Here is an 18,779-nt window from a genome sequence, read left to right on the forward strand (position 1 = left end):
CTCAGTTGATTTATTCAAATATTTATATAATTTAAAAGCAGTTTTTACATTTTTTTCTAAACCCTAGTGTTGTAGACTAGGTACAAACTATGTGGAAACTTCAGGGTACAGAAGATATTTTATTCTGGTTGCTATGAAATTAAAAATCGTTGCATCTTTTTGCTTTTTCAATTTTTTTTGTATAAACATGTGTTAATACGAGTGTCAGAGTGTTTAATCTCAGGTTCAAATGTAAGAAATTAATCTGATAAAATGTGCTAATTTGATTTGATGTGAGAGGACCTGAAAGTTATTGTTGTTGTTTTGGTCTTTGCACTGAGATTCCACCTTGTTACGTTGATTTATTACTTGTTATTAGTTCAAAGTAGTAGTCAAATCAGAGTCAGAGTCAATCCTCTTCTTTAATAAGAAAGCAGGAATACATTTATTTTTCAGTAGCAGCCTTTCCTTCGACTTCAGGATAACAACAAGCTGCTGGACATTAAGCAGAAGACTTCCAAACTAAATAAAAACATTTAAATAACATTTAACAAAACACTACACAGGAAACTACATAATCCAGTTTGCAGCACTGATTTTTTACAACAGAACAGCCGACACCAGCAATGAATCAGGAACAGGCATTTCCTCATGTAGAGATGATCTTCAACTTGAAATGTTCTGGTTAAATAGTTTAAATTGCAGATGGATGACGATGAGTTCTGGGTGACAAAGATTTAATATATCATGACTTTTTCCTGGGCTGGTCACAATAGGGCACATTTTCTAGGAGGAGTTCCTCTCTGGGTACGAGCACTGTGAAAGACAAGAATGAGAAAAGAGACTGAGCAAGTGCATATCATTTAAAAAGTATGATTATTGTGAAAGGTCTGACAATTTATGATTAAATTCTTTGCATAACACATGTGAGATTCTAGCATTAAAAAGGGATGGAGAAGAAGGACATCATACATAGCGTGTCGTCTCCGACATGTTCCATCTGTAACACGGTCTGCCGAATAACAGCTTCCACATCTGAGCCCATTTTGATCATCTGTAAAAGCAGAAGAGAATTGCAGGGCGTACTGGACAAGTGGGAGGATCAGGGGGCCACTGGGGCCCCCTGAACAAACATGTCGAATGTCCCCCATAAAAACAACGCAGTAGCTCCACTGTTCATTGTTTTCATTGGCAGAATGACCATGAATCTAAAGTGCTGCTGTTGGTTTAATGGTGTGCTTGAATTTTTCTGATGATCTCATTTAAATCAGTAAAATAATTCTGTATGCTTGCAGAAGTCCTCACTGTTATGAATTATGTTAACATAATATATTGCATTAGAGCAGTTGTTAATTGTCAAATTACTCGGATCAGGTTTATAGCTGAATATAATCAGGGTTTCCTTCTTTTAAAATGTCTGGTATAGGGGCCTCCTGACCCCTTTGGCCCTTGGGCCTCTGCATTGGGGACCCCTTTCAGTCGTCGTTAAGAAAGTCATGGATTAGAAATGGAAATTTTACCTTTGTAATGTTTTCTACTGACGTTTCATCTTTGTTTTTCCGGAACTCCTCATTGATCTTTAATTTTGCAGCTAATGGAAGAAAACAGTTATGAAGTTGATGCTGCAGGTCCTATACTGAGTTATTCAGTTTGTTAAAAAAAATCTGACACAACTCACCCGCCAGTGCTCTGTTGTCGTCTTTGAAAACAGTCTGCCTTGTTCTGTGTAGAGCTTTAAACACGCTCAGGACCTGCATGCACACAAATAGTCACACAATGTTGATCTACTAGTGAAATCCTGATCAGCAATCTAACTGTACTTTAATCTATTGTAATAACAATTCAATTAAAGAAGATGGAGGAAAAACAAAATGCATACTTTATTAAATCTGTTCCCCTACGATGTAGAAACAAACCTCTTATAATAACAATAATAATACATATTATTTACATTACGCTTTATAACAGTGCTCAAAGACACTTTACATAGGTCATAACAGATAACGCAAATAAAAGCGAATAACTAGAGATATAAAATACAATAATCACATATTAGAAACAGCTCAGAAGAAGTGGGTTTTATCATAAACACTAAATAAAGTACAGTTTAATGTTGTGGAGCCAAACCACAGCCTGGATTTTAGTGTCTCCAGCTTCTCCATGAACAAACCGACCAAGTCTTCTTCACATTTTGAACAAACATCTTCCCTCTGTTCTCTCACTGCTGTTGCCACCTTCATTAGAACTCCTGTGTGTCACTGAAGCTTCATGTTATCATGTTGTTTGATGGTTTGTCGTGGTTTCATTTGTCAGATAACAACCCTTCAGCCGCAGATTTACAACAACAAGCAAACCGACGTGTCTGTGGTGAAACCTGCAGAAGGAACCACACGGAACATTGTTGTAAACATGTTATTTCTTATAAAAACAAGGCTCCTCACCTTCACACGAGTCCCCATCTTGACTTCTTGAAACACACTTCCGGTGTGCAGGAAGTATATTTGCCTCGACCAATCAGGGCGGATTTGTAAAAATGACGAGTTGTTGTAGTCAAAGCGCGTGCGGTGTAGTTCCGCCCTCATCTGCGCCAACATGGCTGACGAGACAGCCAAAGCACAGACCGCTCAGCCGGGCGGAGACACGATATTCGGCAAAATCATACGCAAGGAGATTCCCGTGAAGCTCCTGTATGAGGACGAGCAGGTAGGCGTTCGATTCTCACACCGAGAGGAGGTTTGCGTGTGAAGAGTCTCACGTGGGCAGCGTGCACTGCAGTTAAGCTAGCTGGCGTTAGCTCTGCGCTAATGTAAAGAAAGAAGTGTGCAGTGCAGAGTTTAACACACTGATTGAGTGCAGAGGAAGCAGTGAAGTGAACATTGCATGAGACCCATGTTCCATTTGCAGCTACTTAACATCTGCACACAGCTGGAACTCCACCAACATATGACCAGGGCCACATCCGGTTTCCTGCAGCTGAACCCAGAATCAGGACCAGAATCCGGTTCTATTGCCAAGCAGGTTTAAACATGCAAGAATACATTTAAAGATAGAAAACACAAATTTGATATACAAATACTATTTTCTGCAGAATGTTATGAGTAAACAGCAGAGACTGGATTGTGCAAAGTGGAGCTCCTTCATTTGTTGTTCATGTGGTCTGTGGAATGAAACCAGTCAGAACTGGGTCACTGCAGGAGTCTAAACTTTAAATGTGAAGCCACCAGTTTCATATTTAGACATAATAGTAATCATAATAATAACAACTTTCAAGGGACCTAAGGATATTTTACATATTTGACATATTTTCAAGGTGTCACGGACAAAGACAAGGACAGATAGTATCAGATCAGGGTAGATGCATATAGTGTTGTTTTCCTCTGCACTGTATTCATACATTGTTCAATTGAAACACTCCTTGGTGTGAGTGGCTGTTGATGCCTGTCATTGACCCACCCTGTTATTCTAGGAGCCACCAATATTGGGGTGTGGTTGGGTGTTGAGCTGCCTGGAAAGAGAACATGAGTGGATTGAAGGAGGCTGAATGTTGAGTGATTCTTTTTCCACGTTGGCAAACATGGCTTCTGTCCCTCCTCTTTCAATCCGTCTGGCATCTTTAAAATCCTGAATGCAACACATAGATGTATGAATACCTCTATACATATAAAGATGTGTGTGTGTCTGTGTGTGTATAGACCCAACACATGAACTTCTAAAGTGCCAGTCAGGATACAGACCGAGTATTTATTGCATTTGTCACGTTTGTTTCTGCAGAGGCTGAATCCTTCCTCTGAATGTGTTCTTCTGTTTTGCAGTGTATAGCCTTCCCTGATATTTCTCCTCAAGCTCCCACTCACATCCTCGTCGTTCCTAAAAAGCCGATCGTTCAGCTGTCACAAGCCGAGGAGACTGATGCTGCAGTGAGTGTGATCCCATAACAACTTTCTGTCAGTGGCCACTAGATGGCATCCTTCACAGCCAACGTAATGCTTGTCTGAACATCTACAGTTCATTATGTTATCTGTTTCACTGCAGCGTCATGTAAACATTCTCTCTCTCTGTCTCTCAGTTGTTGGGCCACTTGATGATAGTCGCCAAAAAGTGTGCTCATGACGCGGGTCTGGACAACGGCTACAGAATCGTCATCAATGACGGGCGTGATGGCGGCCAGTCCGTCTACCACCTCCACGTCCACGTCCTGGGTGGACGCTGCATGGCGTGGCCCCCTGGCTAACCTCCACCATCCGGCACAAACCATCCTGCCATCTGTTACTCTGCAAACAGGCACTGTTCAGCTTAGACTAAATCAAGTTGCATGTGAAACTTGACGTCACGTGTCAAAGGAAACCTGGCAAATCACTCGTACTAATAAAATGCACTTCACAACAACAGAGTTGTGTTTTCTTGCTCTAGAACTCTTCAGATCTAGAACTTCCATTTGTCTTTTCTAAAATGTCATGAGTCATGTTTAATTTTAAATCTAAATCATGTATAGATTTTAGATTTTTTTCAAATGGTCAGTTGGGCTTTTATCACCTGTGTCCAGAGACGTTCTTTAATTGTATCTTACAGGATACATCCAATGGGAATTGAAGACTGAGGTCAATCAGGTTTATGTTAAAGAGGAAGAGGAACTATTTATTTACTGCACATTCACTAAATGTATGTGTTGGATTTTTCCACCATCCACATATTGTATGACTCAAGCAAAGCGACTTTGCATTGAAATGTTCAGTGTCCAGTCAAGTGAGAACAGAAACAAAGTGAATGGCTCTGTTTTATTAACAGTAAGAAACAATGCAGATAGTTGAACAAATATAAAAACACATGAAACATCCACAAAATATTAAAACAAAAATAAATAAATAAAATGGTGTCTTTTCTTTACAAAAATGAAGAGAGAAAAAAATTGACACGGATCCGATGACACGTAGAATTTAACAAACATGTACCTAGCATTCACAGTCCCCTAATTACAGTTTTTTCTTTCATTTTTCTTTTTTTTTGATAAAATGTGGCGAGAAAAAACAAAAACAGACAATTAACACAATTAGAGGCTTTGTACAGACAGAATAGTTCCAGAGAAGAAAGGAAGTCACTTCTTTTATCAAACCACGTGACGTGTGACGCAGTATCTCACCATTTCTTCACTATTTTTGTATGAAAACAGAAAAAAACAATCTGATGTGCAAAATAAGATTTTTTTGTTTTTAGACAGCTACATCTTTTTTAGATCTTAATCAATGCCCTTCTCTAGTCAAAATGCTCGAGGAATTGAAAGACATTGTAAAGTACAGTAGACAGAGAAGGATATGAACTTGTATTTTGGAACCTAATTTCTGAGAAAATCTACTAATACACTGCCTTTAAGTCATGTTACTCTAAGACACAGACTAATCAAATCAAAATCAAATCAAATGGAGAAGCTGGAGAAAGAAAATGAAGAGTCCCCCTAAAAATAAGGGATGAGTTGATAAGAAAGAGTTTCACTTTGCTGTTTGTAATTCTAACCTCACCCACTGGTTGAAACAGAACTAAGCACCTTCTGTAAATACACAGATTTAGTTTATTACCTCTGCCAAAAAAGGTTATTGTGTTTTCAATCTTCTTCATTTGTTTGTTTGTGTCGGCAGGATTACACAAAAAAAAATTTCCACAAAACTTGGCGGCAGGATGGGAAAGTGTGAGTTTTAGAAAAATTGACTAAGAAGTACAAAAAAGCCAATTGGAAATCATAGGATACTCAAGTGGGCTTTCTATAGCAAAGGGCTAAGAGCTGTGTCACAGATATGGCAGCGATGACTAAACTAGTGGTTCAATATATGAATCCAAGATTTGTTGACTGACATTCAGAGAAAAAAGGTGAACTTCCATCTCAAATTTACAATATGAACTGAACTGTCCGCTTTTGCACAACAGATGAATTTCAAGATGGCTCTACTGTCCGAAATTGACAGCGTTGAGAAAGTGGTGAACTTTGGTAAGTGATAATTTAGGCTGAAAAATGATCATTGGTTTCCCAAAGGCTGTTACTATTCAGTTTCAGTGAGATCGACACAGACTTGTGATCTCTGTCCAGTACATGCTACTAAAGCGACTAGCAATCTTTTTTCCAACTACTGGGAGGGAAAGTGAAAGGGAAGGAGAGAGTAGAAGACAACTGGTGAAGGAGGCACTACAAGTCCCGGTCGATGACGATTCAATGGACGGACAGTTAGTCGTGAAATGTAGAAAAATTCGGTAACTCTGCTAAATTGTTGAACGGCTTCAGGACTGTTTGTGTACTTTATCAGGGTGGATACTTAAGGCTGTTGAAATATTCTGTGTACTGAAGAAGAGCGAATAAATTATTGCAGTGTTGCATTTTCGTCATAGTTTAAATAAAACATCTTTTGTGAGTGTTATGTTACAATGCATTCTGTTCGTCTGAAATAACTGTATTAAAAATCTTAAAAGTTGTATGGTATATTATTTGATGGGACAAGGAGGGGGGGGGGGTTACACTGCTACTATCGAGGATGTGTTTTAAGGCATGCCCTCAGTTTGGGTAGGGTCCTGACACACGGAGAAGACTGGAGGGAGAGTGGAGACTGTACAGCCACGGAGATCTGTCCACTGAGAGAGCCGTCAGGTAGCGTTATGTCCATCTGGAGGTCGGGTTGGCCGATAAGCGTGAAGAGGATGGAAAGCTCACGTGACATATCCAAATCAGTCACGGGGCCGGTTTCTGTTCAGGGTACATCCATGGTGCTTCGTTTGGGGTTCAGCCAGTCGAGTGGAAAGTTGAAGCACTTCTCTGGTCTCGTCTGGCAACAATTATCTTGGTTTTGTGTCAATAATGCTAAAGTGGTATAGTCAGCAGAATGGCAAAAAGTAAAATACCTGCCTCCTTGCTGTTAACACTGAATCATGAGCCAGCAGAACTCCAGTCCAGACTCATGTATATTCACATAACCTTGATTTCAGGGAAAGTTCAAGTTCACTTCTGTGCGATGGCCTCCTCTCCACTCGGCCGTATGCGGGTGAAGTGCATTCCTCCGACTCCTGCTAACCCCAGACCCACAACGGGCTCTCGAGCAGTCTCCTCTTTGCTGGCAGATGAAGCCTGAACCCTGGCGGAGGCTGTTGATCCTCCCGGCCCGGGGAGGATCTCCGGCAGTGATTCTTTGGCGGGGGTCACAGACCCAGGGCTGGTGGCGGAGGGGGAGGTTGTTTTGGCGGTGAGGGGCTTGGTAGGGCTGGTGGGGCTGGTCAGGGCGAGGCAGGCCAGGGCATCCAGTGTCCCATCGGGGTCAACCATGACATTGATCACTGAGAAATAGAAAGATAGAAGTCAGTGTACAATTACTGCAAAAATAAACTTTGGATTTAGATTCAGAATTTAGCAATGAAATCTTTTTGGTATTTTATTTTCCTACAGGGACACAATATTACCTTGAAGCTGCTTTTCAACTCTCTTCAGCTCGAGCAGAATTGATGAAATCTCCTGCGTGACGTGAATGAAAAAAGAAAGAGATTAGCTTCTTATATCACTTTGCTTCACCCGTCATGATTTATTGATCCGACAGACTTCTTTACCTTATTGGAGGTTTTCAGGAGCGGCATGTCACTCTCCGACCGCAGTTTGCTTTCAATTTCATCCCAGTTCCTGTCTTTATCCTTAAACAAAATCCTGTACAGAGGAGTAACAAACAACACGTGTTCAGTAAAAGAGCAAATCAACATTCAGGAATTGATGCACTGTAGATACACTGGTTATAATATCACAAAGTGCACTTACCGGATTTTTCCTGCAGTTTTGTCGACAGAGTTTCTGATTTTACTGGACAGTTGAGAAACTGAATTGATCAGCAAGCTGTCCAACACCGCCTGAACATAGAGGAAAATGAATTCAGTGTGACATCTGACAGCCTGACAGGGTTTCAGTGAACTCCGCGTGTTTGAATATTCACGATGTGACGTGTTGCCTCTCACCTCCTCCCGGTTCCAGGTCCGTCTCCTCAGAGCTCGGGGCTCCACGCGTTCAGGAGCATGGGGGCGGAGCTCCACTGGCTTACCGTTGATCTCCGGCGCCTTATTGGTTGAAATTACAGGCGGGATCTTCCTGAAGTTGAGGCTCTCATCAAACACCCGATCCACCAACTGGATACAAACAAAAAATGAAAAGAGAGAACTTACAGAAATTTCTATCCACTGTTATTCCGTTTTTCTATAATAGAGTTATTTGTGAGAAATGAAATGAAGGAATTAGAAACCCAGCCTCCTCTTAAAAGAGTCAGATTTTAATCCTCAAATAAGAATGAAGAGGTAGATGAATTAAAGATTAGCAGAAGGGATTAATAAATGAAACCTCTAGCAGCAGATGCAAGCTAGTAAGTAGCAGTAAGGCCGGGGTTAGGGTTAGCAACACAGGAGAGATGGCAAAATCATAAATGAAGCACACACAGTAAGAAAATGATAGAAGAAGAAAAACAGGCACCTTTCTCATGCTCTCCTCTATGTCCGGCTGCGTGGAGCGTGCAGGGCCTACCTCTTCCCGAGTGTCGATAGCTGATCCCGGGGTGGTGGCGGCGGTGCTGACGCTGGTGCTGGGTGCCGTGCCGGAGGAGCTGACCGAGTCAATCTCGCCGGCAACGTCGTGGATCTCACGAGCCAAGACGGCCAAGTCCTTAGCCAGGTCCTGGCTGATCCTACGCACACAGGGGAATAACCTGTTTACCATCAGACAGGGTTTCTTTAGGAATCAGCACAGACATCTGATTGAACACTTGAAACTTGAATACAAAACCAATAATCAAACATAGACATCAAGATACAAGTGAAACCATCAAGGACGGTTACAACATCAATTAATAGATCAGTCTAATTCAGATCAGTGCTTATCAATACCTTGCTATCTCCTCGCTGTGCGCGGTCCAGTCCCTGATGTACTCCTCCTGCTCTTTCATGCGGTGTTTCATCCCGGGACCCGTGGTCACGCCGGCGCCTGGACTGGTGGCGGTGCTGAGCCTTGAGCTGCGGTGCGGGACGAGGTGATGAGGCCGCACGTGGGAGCGGCCTCCGTGCTTCGGAGAGTTCCGGTTGGAGCCGAACTCTTCCTCTGAGGTGGAGCCGTACTCCGGTGGCAGACGTCTCCATCTGCTGCTACTGGACACTGTGATGATAACGGCAGGGGAAGACAAACGTCAGTTAATGTTGCAGTGATTCATTCCATTTTAACAGTTATTACTCATGAAGTTAATTATGAGTAGGTGAACATGAAAGGATTTGTTACCACAGGAATCCCTCAGCAAGGACTACTTTATTCTGGCAAAACTCAAAACAATGGGAGCAATAAATAACAAATATTATATTGTTTTAGTTATGATTAATGGACATGTAAAATAAATGTAGATGAAAAACAAGAGACTTCATCTAAAAACTCCCCAGGCAGCCAAAACAAATGCTTCAAACAACATAACATCTGGAAGACCCAGGACGTGTTAATCAGCTTCAAATCCATGATGAGACAACGCCATGCTCTCTCAGTCTCTCAGGAGCAAAACGGGACAAGATTAAAGAGTCACAAAGACAAATTGACACAACGTGTATGGGACATCATTCCCAAATCAAAACCTTTTAGCTCAGGGGTTTTGTAGTTGTAAAATGTGTTACTAAAAAAGGAGTGAGTAGAGCATTTGGGTCTTCACGTTACATGATGGATTTAAGGAGGGAGACAAAGTTAGCACGGCAACATATGCTAGAGCTGGGTCATTGCACTTGAACTTTACTCAGTGAAACTTTTCTTTTATAATGAGCTACTACAAGCTATACTTTTAAATTTACATGTAAAAAATATATTCTAAATTCAAGTTTGTGTTATTCTTAACAAAGAACTTTACATAAGCTGAAATTCCTAGCGTATCTTTCACCTTTCAACTAGTCAAGTCAAAATTTGATATAAAAACTATTCATGCTAACATGAACATTCAGATTTTCCCTTTCTATGAGGTTGGTGGCAGCTTATATTGGTGTGACCCAGGTCTGACACACAAACACACACACACGGTCCTAGCAAGGCTCTACAGTTCTGGTACAGTACCCATGAGCTCCTCCTCTGCATCAGCACCCTCAGGTTCAGGCTGAGAGCTCTCTGGACGATGGAAACCAATGCACAAGACCGTCACAACACAGGTGAAATGTTTGAAGACAAATGTTTGCATGATGACACAGTAATGAGGTATACAATGAAAGACGCCTAAGGTAACAAACTGTTCCTCTTCTCCTCTTTCCTATTATATTGAAACAAATCTAAACAGGTTGTCTGAGTGCTCACCTGTGGGAGAGCAGTATCCAGCTGAAGTGGTCTTAGGTTTGATCTCATTCAGTTTGGACACGCTGTTGGCCCTCATCCTGGGTGTCAGTCTGCTCTCTGTGGGCGTTGATGAGCGCAGACCCAGACGCAGAGCAGTCTCGGCCGACAGGCGTGGAGAGGAGGTGGAGCTCCGGTTCACTGTACATTCAGAGTCGCTGCGGGCTGAGATGGAGCCCAGACGGGTCCTGCGCGGCTGAGCCAGCATGTCCAGTCGGGACAACCCCTTCCGACCAGACGGTGGCTTAGAGGTGGAGCTGGTGGTGGACACCTCAGAGGCCACAGACACCCTGTCGGCATCAGCCAGGTCCGTGTCAGATGTATCCCCCAGCCGTGCTCGGCGTAGAAGGGAGGCTCTTGTGGGCCTCGGCTGTGGCAGTGCGGCCTGCTTGTTCATGGAGGAGGCTGTGGCTGACTGGAGCGTGCGGCTGGTTTTGGAGGAACCACTGGTGGAGTTCTTGGCAGACCTGCTCTCATGTTTGGAATGGAGGGCATCATCAAAGCCACGTCCATAAGCTGAGTGCCCCAGCGGCCCAGAGTAGGTCTCCTGGTCTGAGGAGAGGATATCAGAGATGGGGAAAGAAGAAGTCATATCATCATCGGTGAGATCCTGTGAAGGTTGACGGGCTCTGGAGGAAGCTGAGGATGGCTGAACAGAACGCCGGGCATCAGTCCGGCTTGTCGTCTCCACAGTTCTTGGTTTAGTCTTCCTGTCCAAGCGCTCACGGGCACTTACGCTGGTGACGCTGGTCTTGGAAGCAGTGCTCACATTGCTCTTCTCCCGATGCATGCTGCTAAAGGAACGTCGTTTTTGTGCACTACCAGCTTTCCTGTCTGCCTCTCCTGCGGCATAACTGGTTGTACTGGCTGTGTCTACATCTGACTCTGGAGAGATAGAGTCAGACCGTAGGGGGAAGCCAGTACCTGCACTTTTACTACCCTTCTGGTCTAGTTTGTTTTCATCTCTCAGTTTGGCCTCCAGGAATGCCATGACAGCTTCAGTGTCTTTCAGGAGTGTGGCAGTATCCATGCTACTCACAGAGTCACTTCGTTCACGCCCATTGCTGCCTCTGTTGATGCGTGGGATGAGCTCTGCAGGGACATTAGCGCTGGGCTTCTCGATAGTGAAGCTGCCCTGGCGTACTAGAGGCTTCCCTGACTTGTCTTCTCCTGACCCTCCTCCTTTCCTCTCCTGTGACCTCTTTCTCCGCTCCGAGCTGCCAGAGTTTCGGACAGGAGCTTTGGACGGAGAGGAAGTTGAGCTTTGTTTACGTTTACTTGTCATCTCAGCGCCTGGCTTGGGAGTTGGGGACTCCCCGTCTCCCTTGTTCTCTTTTTCCTGTGGTTCAGTGTCCTGTTTCTCCCCGATCTCGGACCTCAGCGCTTTGGTGCTGGTTTTGGCCCGGGGGTCATCCAGAGGGAGCTGGGGCAGGGTCCTGCGCTTGCGGTCGGTCAGACTAGAGGAGGATTCGCCTCTGCTGAGTGATGCACCGGACTCAAAGGCATCAACTCCTGAAGAACATAAAGAAAACTCAGCTCACTGAAATGCAAGACTCATAAAATCTAGAAGCACATTAAAGGGATTTCAAATGCAGCTTTAAATTGAACATGTAAGGTTTGAGACATTTTGAAGGAAATAGTTTATTTGAAAACTTACAATTAAGATTTAATATAGGCCTGTTCATACTCTGATAGTCAAGTGATGCTGTACCTTGCTCTTTGTGCACAAAGACTGCCGTCTCTCCTCCCGATCCCTCTGGGTCTGTCCTGGTGTGATTGGCAGCTAGACTGGCCCACTGAGAGACCCAGCTCGAGTCACCAGGATGAGCCTGTGGGCACAAGAGAGAGAGGTGAGGGGTGGGGCGACAAGAGAAATGGAGACAGGGGTTGAGAATAACAGATAAAAGAGCAGTTAAGTAAATCAGTTAAGTAAACTTCTTGGGAGCCTCAATCTGATTATACTTTTAGACATTTACATTTTTATTAAAGTCCACATTAATCACTCTCTATCACCTTTCAAGACAGTTTGAAGAAAAGCTAAATGGTTGCTCATTTCATTTACAGAAAGGGTGTAAAACACTTTCAGTGCTTGTACACAGTCCCCTCCCCTCAGTCTTGTGAAATGGCCTGAGGGCTGAGCATGTCTCTCCTCATCGGAATATGATCTAGGTCAGTCTCTGGTAAGACTAGCCTACTCCCATTAACAGGCTAGAGGAGTATTGGTCAAAACATGGGAGTGAGTGTTGATGAAACACAGCCATGAATCTTAGTTTTCAGCTCATGGAATCTTTTATTACACTCGACTATGAGTCATAATGACACATAGGGAGTCAGAGGTCACAAAATGGGATTTACCATATCCAAACTAATGAAATCATTATTAAATTATATGAATTAATCATCTTGGACAATATCATTATTGTTGTGATGGAGACGCTGGTGTATGGGTGAACATCTATCGTGCAGAAAAATGCAGATTGGAGAAATAAAATAAACAATTTAAATAAGTAGAAGAATAGAAGACACATCAGTTGGTAAAGAACAGTTTTCTACCTCTTTGCCCGTCTCTTTGGTCTCCTTTTCTTTTCTTTCTCCTTTCAGCTCTGAGAGAAGAGAGGAGTCTTGGTTCTGCTGAACACCGAACACCTAAAAACAGTCGAAATAGAAGAAAGAAACAAAAGCGGTCAATGGGGCAAAAGATTATTCTTAAGTACAATCCGTGTATTATGTATATGTGCAGTGTCATGATGTCAAATTACTCTTTATTCTGTTCAAAAGCACTGTAGCACCCTTTATAATGAAAAGGAGGTGCCCTTGCGAGATATAAACACTTTGTTAATATTATTCTACAGCCCTCTTAATGAACAAAAGTGAACTGGACAGCCGGATGAAGATGCTGTTGAATTAAAACGACAATCTGCACTTGATAGTTGAGCACCATGGCAACAAACACACGCACACACACAGACACACACAGACACACATACAAGAGCGGATAGACTGTGAGCAGTGTGCCAATTAGTGTCAGTGAATTACAGGAATTAACATAACAATTCTTACAGTTTTGGATGTACTGCACTCAGACTAACACTGACGAGTAAAACACCCCACTAATTATATCCCTGCTTCTCTGAACACAGCACCTGTATAGAACATGTAAATTGAAACGTACCACTGCACAAGGATGTTTAGTAAAGATTAAATTATGTCTGAGTGTCCACTAAACTTTATTGGACATTTAAGGACGTTCTTCTTAATTCTTACATTACTTGTAATGATTGCCAAAAGTAACATTTGTTAAATCTTTCCCTTAATCTCTCTCTGTCCCATTCAGTCATGTGTTCTGCGACCTTCACAGAGCTCTGTACAGGACAGAGGCAGCGGTAGTTGTGATGAGAGTTGTTCTGCCTCCCTGGAGCATCGTTTATGATAAAGCAGGACCTTGCTTGGTGAAGCAAGTCTCTCCGGGCTATTACAGAAGCATTAGGTTTACCAGCGAAGCAGAGAGGATGGAGTGGCTGTCAGGGACGGTAACAGAGAGATCATAGGTTTGTTTTAGTGGGAAAAAATTAATAGTCTCAGGTGACTTGCTAACCTTGAAAGTGCCATTAAAAGAGGTCATATAAATCCATTACATTCTCTGTGGTCTGTTTGTGTTGGGTCAAATTCTTCCCTTTATAGTCACTGCAGAATAACTTTAAGTGTAAATCAATGATAATTCAAATCCTTGAATTACTAGTGATAAATATAAACGGATTTAATGAATCATTCACCCTCTTTGCAGGAAAATAATGCAAAAGCAAATTTTCAACCTTTCTGTAGCTGTGATACGATTCCAAATACATGACATAATGGTGTAAACTAAAAACATACAGAAGCAGTCCCACTTGGGAAGGTAGTGGCTGACATCTGTCTACATTCCTACCTTGTCTATCATGCGCCTGGCCTCCTCTTCCTCTGGGTTCCTGTTCTCCAGTTCGATAGTGTAGGTCCCCTTATCACTGTGGTCATCCTCTGCATCTCTAGCTGTCCCTGCTCCTCTCCCCACGACTGAGTTGTCCTCACTGGGGCTGGTGGGGCTCCCTGTGGCCAGCCCGGTGCTGACTGAGCTCCGGCCGATACTCAGGTCCTCAGACCTCTGCTTGAGCAGCACACGGGCCGCCGTGGGAGCCCCGGCCGTCACTGTGGCCGGGATTGGAGCTGGAGTTTTACCTTTCACAGGAACAAGCAGAAAAACATCTATTAGTGAATGAATGACAAAGCTACTAAGTAACAGGTTAAATAATAACAGTTTTTTTATTACCTGAATCTGAGGCTGTGGTAGCAGAGGTGGAGATGCTGAACACCTTAGGATGCGATGGAGGCTGAGGAAACAGTCCCTCTCCCCCAGCTCCTTCCCCCAGCAGGGGTGAAGTCTGGGAAAACGAATACGAGCGGCGCTTGCGATGGTTTTCCTCGTCGTAGAACTCAATCATGAAGGCAGTGCGGGGTACAGACCTTTGGGACCCGCTCACTGTTACGCTCCCACCTCCTGCTCCTGCTCCCACGTGGCCTTGAGCTGCTTTCAGACGTTCCTCAAGGGCAAGGCGGCGGTTGGCAAAACGAAGGCCTACTCCATTTTCCGAGTCACTCTGGGTTCCATCTTCATGCTTGCTGCCTATGAGGGAAATAGAATAAATGGCAGATTAATTACTACATATCACACACATTGTTTTTAACGAAGCGCTTATTAGCAAATGTTTCTTACGACACTACAGCATACAACAGTAAAGTGGAAGTTTGTTTTCTTGGGTTCGTTTTAAATCCTATTAACAACAACTGAGGGCCCAATACTTTAACAGTTCTTATAACCTGTAGGATGTTACAATATCCAACATTATTTAATTCATATTTCAACATGTGTAAACAATAAGCAAAGGATAGCAACACACAGCAGCTTTTGTACATCAACAAAGATACAATGCAGCAGTATTGTGCAGTACAACAATGTGTGTTAAATCTAATTAAATTAAGCAATCAAGAGAAGGATGCAGACAAACGTCCCATACTGACCACAGCATAGAACCACATCCTCCTGGAAGTACTTCCATTGTGAACACAGCAACACCAAACAAATGTCTGGGAACCATTACAGATCCGAATCTATAAACTTTCAGCTGAGGCCTGATTCTAATGAATCGACTCGTCATAACAGATTGTAAATTTACGGCGCCTGGTTCCCCCTCCACAAAACTGCTATTTCTACGTTTTCATGAGTCAGGGTCACATAAGCCGGTCCTCTCAGTGCGATGGCAGACAGAGTGTAATACTAATCCAGACATGCCACCCACACAGTTACTGGCCCTGCCTACTTCACTGACAGCAAGAGAGAGGGGGAGAGAGAGAGGGCAAAGAGGGGGAGGGGAGGACAAGAACTTGGAGGGGGAGTAGGAGTCTGCGTGTAAGATATTGTGTAAGTGGTCGGCTGTCTGCATGGTGGGTGATGATGAGGGGGCTTCAGAGATAGGAGGGGAGCTGACAGGAAAGAGGGGAGAGAAAAGGGGAGGGTGAACAGGGAGGGAGGCTGGGGGGAAAAGAGAAGGGTAGATTGGAAAGGGGAGAAAGTGGATTAAAAAGGACGATAGAGAAAACCAAGGGGGGAGTCTCTTAAATGCTGGATACAGCGTTGTGTCACTAGATTTGACGGTCATCCTACCATCAGCCAGTATCAGAGAGAGGAGGGGATGAAACACCACTTGACTGGAGTTGTGAAGAGCATCAGAAAACACTGAACCCACAAAATAACACTGCACAGCATCATATCCAGACAAATATCATCTATATCGCAGCTCATAGCTGAAAAATCATTAATTCAAGTGAATTCAAGTATTAGCTCAACTTGGGGCACTGCAATGTTCATGCTGGAGAGAATATATAAACAGATTTTTGACCATAGCTACATTGCGAAAGAGATAAGTTCCCAGAAGCTGACTTGTCCATTAGAAAAGAGAACATACTGCACTGCTCCCATGGCTGAGCTGACCATAGTGGCTTGCCTGGGGATTTTTGAATCAGTGTGTTTTGATTTCACTGCACTTTTGTATTGCTGACCTGATTGTTGAAGGACAGTGGATCGGGGAAATAATGGCGGACATTCATAGACTGTTACATAGACGTTCCAAACTCGAAAATGAAACCATTTGACAAAGCCTGACATTGTTCGAATTAGGAGGGAAGTGGTGAATCCGCATATCACATTATCACCGCAATACTGTATTTATAGGGAGTGTTCACTGATTTTTAACGATGATCATCTTATCTGCCATTGTTAGTTCTACTCCGTCAGTGGAATCAGGTGGTTCATGTCTTTGTTGGAGGAACTTTATCAATTCTAAGAAATGTCACGAGGATTTGTCTCTGCTTGGGCTGCAGAACTAAAAAAAGGGAAATTAAAGAGTCTAGTGAAAGACAATATGCATTACAGGAACTGTAAGGTCCAATATTATTGGAGCTTGACTCTCACAAGTCCTCCAGCATAGAACAATATGAATCACTGGTGGTCCCCCTTTCAACAGTCTTTCCACCCTGGGGTATCACAATGACTCTGTGGCCTTGGGCATATTCTGCAGCTCATTTGTCACATTCCACCGGCGCCCTCCTCCTGCAACCTTCCCTGACTTTTATCAGCGGTTGAAATTTGATAAAGCATGCACTTCATTAAAGAGAAGAAAAAGACGGCATACGAGGAACAAGAGAGGAAAGCAGCGGTGCGCTACAGCAGCTCGAGCAGATCAGCAGATAAGACCTTGAGATTGAGGCAGGTCTTTCATGCTATGTGCCCCGGACAAAGGAGCCGTTGGCAAAGGCCAGCCGAGAACAGAGGTGTCTGTGAGAGTCCGGTGCTCTGCCCCGCTCGCCCCACCATGACTCACAGTGGAGCTGGCCTCTGCCTCTGCCGCTGGCTGCATGCACACACACACACACACACAGACACACACAGACACACACACACGAAACTGAGTGCTCGACGCAAGGATGCACTTACTTGACAAGCACACACAGCTGCACAGGCAAACCTCAAATATACTGCGATCATACAATACAGTGAAGTAGTAAAACACGCATGTATAATGTATGTTCAACCCTTGTGTATTTCCTAATTTCTTCCTGCTACTACAAATAATATCAGTTGTGCATGAAGTAATTATCATTTATCCACTCAAAGTAAATAATATTGTCAAATTAATAATTAACAGATAATTCATCTCAAAATCTTTTCTGATGACACATTTAAATCCTTGCAATGATCAGAATCTAATTGGCAAGGAAAACGATCAGACTTGTTCTGATGTTACCACAACACACACACAAGGGTTCATCTTCCAAAACTGATACGGACAGTTCAAAGATGAATCCTCTGCAATTCTCCGTACAGCAAGAAAACAAAGACTCACCGCACTGCTTTCAAATCAAGAGCCGTGGATGAGTTTCCTTGCCAAACCTCTGCCTCCGTCTCTGCCTAGCACCTCGATGACACACCCTACGCACATCTCACGTGCGTCCTCCCGCACATGCTGCACTGCTGCTCTGCAGATCAGCACTGAGCACGTTTCAAACACACAATCACGCAGCAAACACAGACTCGACAAATTTCTGCCACACAAATGCACACAAGTCAGCGCTGAGACGAGCCTCTTGTACACACGCGCCTGCAGCCATCACACACACACAGGCAGACACACACACACAGGCAGACACACAGACTCACACACACTGCAAGTTTTTGCCCTTTCTATGTCTTTATTATTTCTTGCCCTGCCATCATTTGCATCACTGTTTCTATAACAGCCAAAGAAAATTGCTCTGTCCTTTTCTTCAACTTCCCTTTCCACTCACACTGCAGTCCAGGCAACAAGCTCATTTCTCTCTGTCTTTCTCTCACTCTCTCCCCACCTCCCTTTCTCCATCTTTTTGAGAAAGTGAGGTTCCCCTGCTGTCCTCGCTCTGTCACCCATCTCCTCCTTGTGCTTGTTTCACTCTACCTCATGTGTCCACAGCCGGCAGCATTCCATATAACTGTCCACCTATCCTCTGCCCATAACTCTTCATCCTCTCCCTCCCTCTATTCCCCCTTGATCCCTCCTTTTCCTTGTCTGTGGTTCCTGTTTTTTTTCCTTTATTCCATTTCCCGGGCTCTCTTCCTTCATCGACTAATCACCCTCTCACAGACTGCAGAGTCTAGCAGTCCCAAAGTCAGTCAGACATTCAGTTAGTACCACAGTCATCAATTAGGTGAGCCACTCTGTCAGCCAGTTGTCACGCATGTTCTGCTACGTCCATCTACTGAATTAGCTTCCCTGCCCTGTGCGGCTTCTTGACAGACTTCCATTTCCATCAGCTCCTGGCGGCTGGTCCCTCCCCCATACCTGTCAACAGCATCATAAATTGGCCTCCATTTAATTAACTCATGTCC

The 18,779-nt window shown here is 43.6% G+C and overlaps 3 protein-coding genes across 4 annotated transcripts in view; 1 reads left to right on the forward strand and 2 right to left on the reverse strand.

Annotated features, from left to right (window-relative positions):
* Positions 1 to 382: 382 nt before the first annotated feature.
* Positions 383 to 2,635, reverse strand: lyrm7 (LYR motif containing 7). Of its 2 annotated transcripts, XM_062400457.1 has the most exons (5): positions 2,421 to 2,569; positions 1,658 to 1,730; positions 1,500 to 1,570; positions 952 to 1,033; positions 383 to 795 (listed from the first exon to the last, which is right to left on the reverse strand). In XM_062400457.1, exons 1-5 carry the CDS (start codon positions 2,559 to 2,561, stop codon positions 725 to 727), a joined length of 438 nt encoding a protein of 145 aa, XP_062256441.1. In that variant the 5' UTR covers positions 2,562 to 2,569; the 3' UTR covers positions 383 to 724. The 2 variants fall into 2 exon arrangements, with proteins under 2 accessions (XP_062256441.1, XP_062256442.1); XM_062400458.1 differs by lacking the exon at positions 1,500 to 1,570 and having other exon boundaries at positions 739 to 795; positions 2,421 to 2,635.
* Positions 2,525 to 4,365, forward strand: hint1 (histidine triad nucleotide binding protein 1). The gene is made up of 3 exons (XM_062400459.1): positions 2,525 to 2,682; positions 3,792 to 3,896; positions 4,046 to 4,365. The coding sequence occupies exons 1-3, from the start codon at positions 2,572 to 2,574 to the stop codon at positions 4,208 to 4,210; spliced, it is 381 nt and encodes a 126-aa protein (XP_062256443.1). The 5' UTR covers positions 2,525 to 2,571; the 3' UTR covers positions 4,211 to 4,365.
* A 375-nt stretch (positions 4,366 to 4,740) lies between these two features.
* Positions 4,741 to 18,779, reverse strand: part of cep170aa (centrosomal protein 170Aa) — a 34,557-nt gene continuing 20,518 nt past the window's right edge. Inside the window, exons 11-23 of the mRNA XM_062400456.1 lie at positions 14,631 to 14,984; positions 14,253 to 14,539; positions 12,881 to 12,973; positions 12,039 to 12,156; positions 10,292 to 11,839; positions 10,058 to 10,108; positions 8,866 to 9,130; positions 8,456 to 8,687; positions 7,951 to 8,118; positions 7,757 to 7,845; positions 7,555 to 7,648; positions 7,411 to 7,462; positions 4,741 to 7,287 (exon numbers count right to left, since the gene is read on the reverse strand). Coding sequence (XP_062256440.1) covers positions 6,956 to 7,287; positions 7,411 to 7,462; positions 7,555 to 7,648; positions 7,757 to 7,845; positions 7,951 to 8,118; positions 8,456 to 8,687; positions 8,866 to 9,130; positions 10,058 to 10,108; positions 10,292 to 11,839; positions 12,039 to 12,156; positions 12,881 to 12,973; positions 14,253 to 14,539; positions 14,631 to 14,984 — 3,683 coding nt within the window. The 3' untranslated portion in view covers positions 4,741 to 6,955. The remainder of the gene's footprint in view (positions 7,288 to 7,410; positions 7,463 to 7,554; positions 7,649 to 7,756; positions 7,846 to 7,950; positions 8,119 to 8,455; positions 8,688 to 8,865; positions 9,131 to 10,057; positions 10,109 to 10,291; positions 11,840 to 12,038; positions 12,157 to 12,880; positions 12,974 to 14,252; positions 14,540 to 14,630; positions 14,985 to 18,779) is intronic.

The sequence above is a fragment of the Platichthys flesus genome, chromosome 12 (assembly GCF_949316205.1).
Source record: "Platichthys flesus chromosome 12, fPlaFle2.1, whole genome shotgun sequence".
Taxonomy (NCBI): Eukaryota; Metazoa; Chordata; class Actinopteri; order Pleuronectiformes; family Pleuronectidae; genus Platichthys; species Platichthys flesus.

Bases quoted from the DNA above. Each gene is read 5' to 3' on its own strand.
- lyrm7 (XM_062400457.1), bottom strand. From the start codon at position 2,561: ATGAGGGCGGAACTACACCGCACGCGCTTTGACTACAACAACTCGTCA. The intron at 1,571-1,657 runs GTGAGTTGTGTC...TTCTTCCATTAG, and splicing joins CGACAACAGAGCACTGGCGG to CTGCAAAATTAAAGATCAAT. The intron at 1,034-1,499 runs GTAAAATTTCCA...CTGCTTTTACAG, and splicing joins CAGTAGAAAACATTACAAAG to ATGATCAAAATGGGCTCAGA.
- hint1 (XM_062400459.1), top strand. From the start codon at position 2,572: ATGGCTGACGAGACAGCCAAAGCACAGACCGCTCAGCCGGGCGGAGAC. The intron at 2,683-3,791 runs GTAGGCGTTCGA...TCTGTTTTGCAG, and splicing joins TCCTGTATGAGGACGAGCAG to TGTATAGCCTTCCCTGATAT. The intron at 3,897-4,045 runs GTGAGTGTGATC...TCTGTCTCTCAG, and splicing joins CCGAGGAGACTGATGCTGCA to TTGTTGGGCCACTTGATGAT.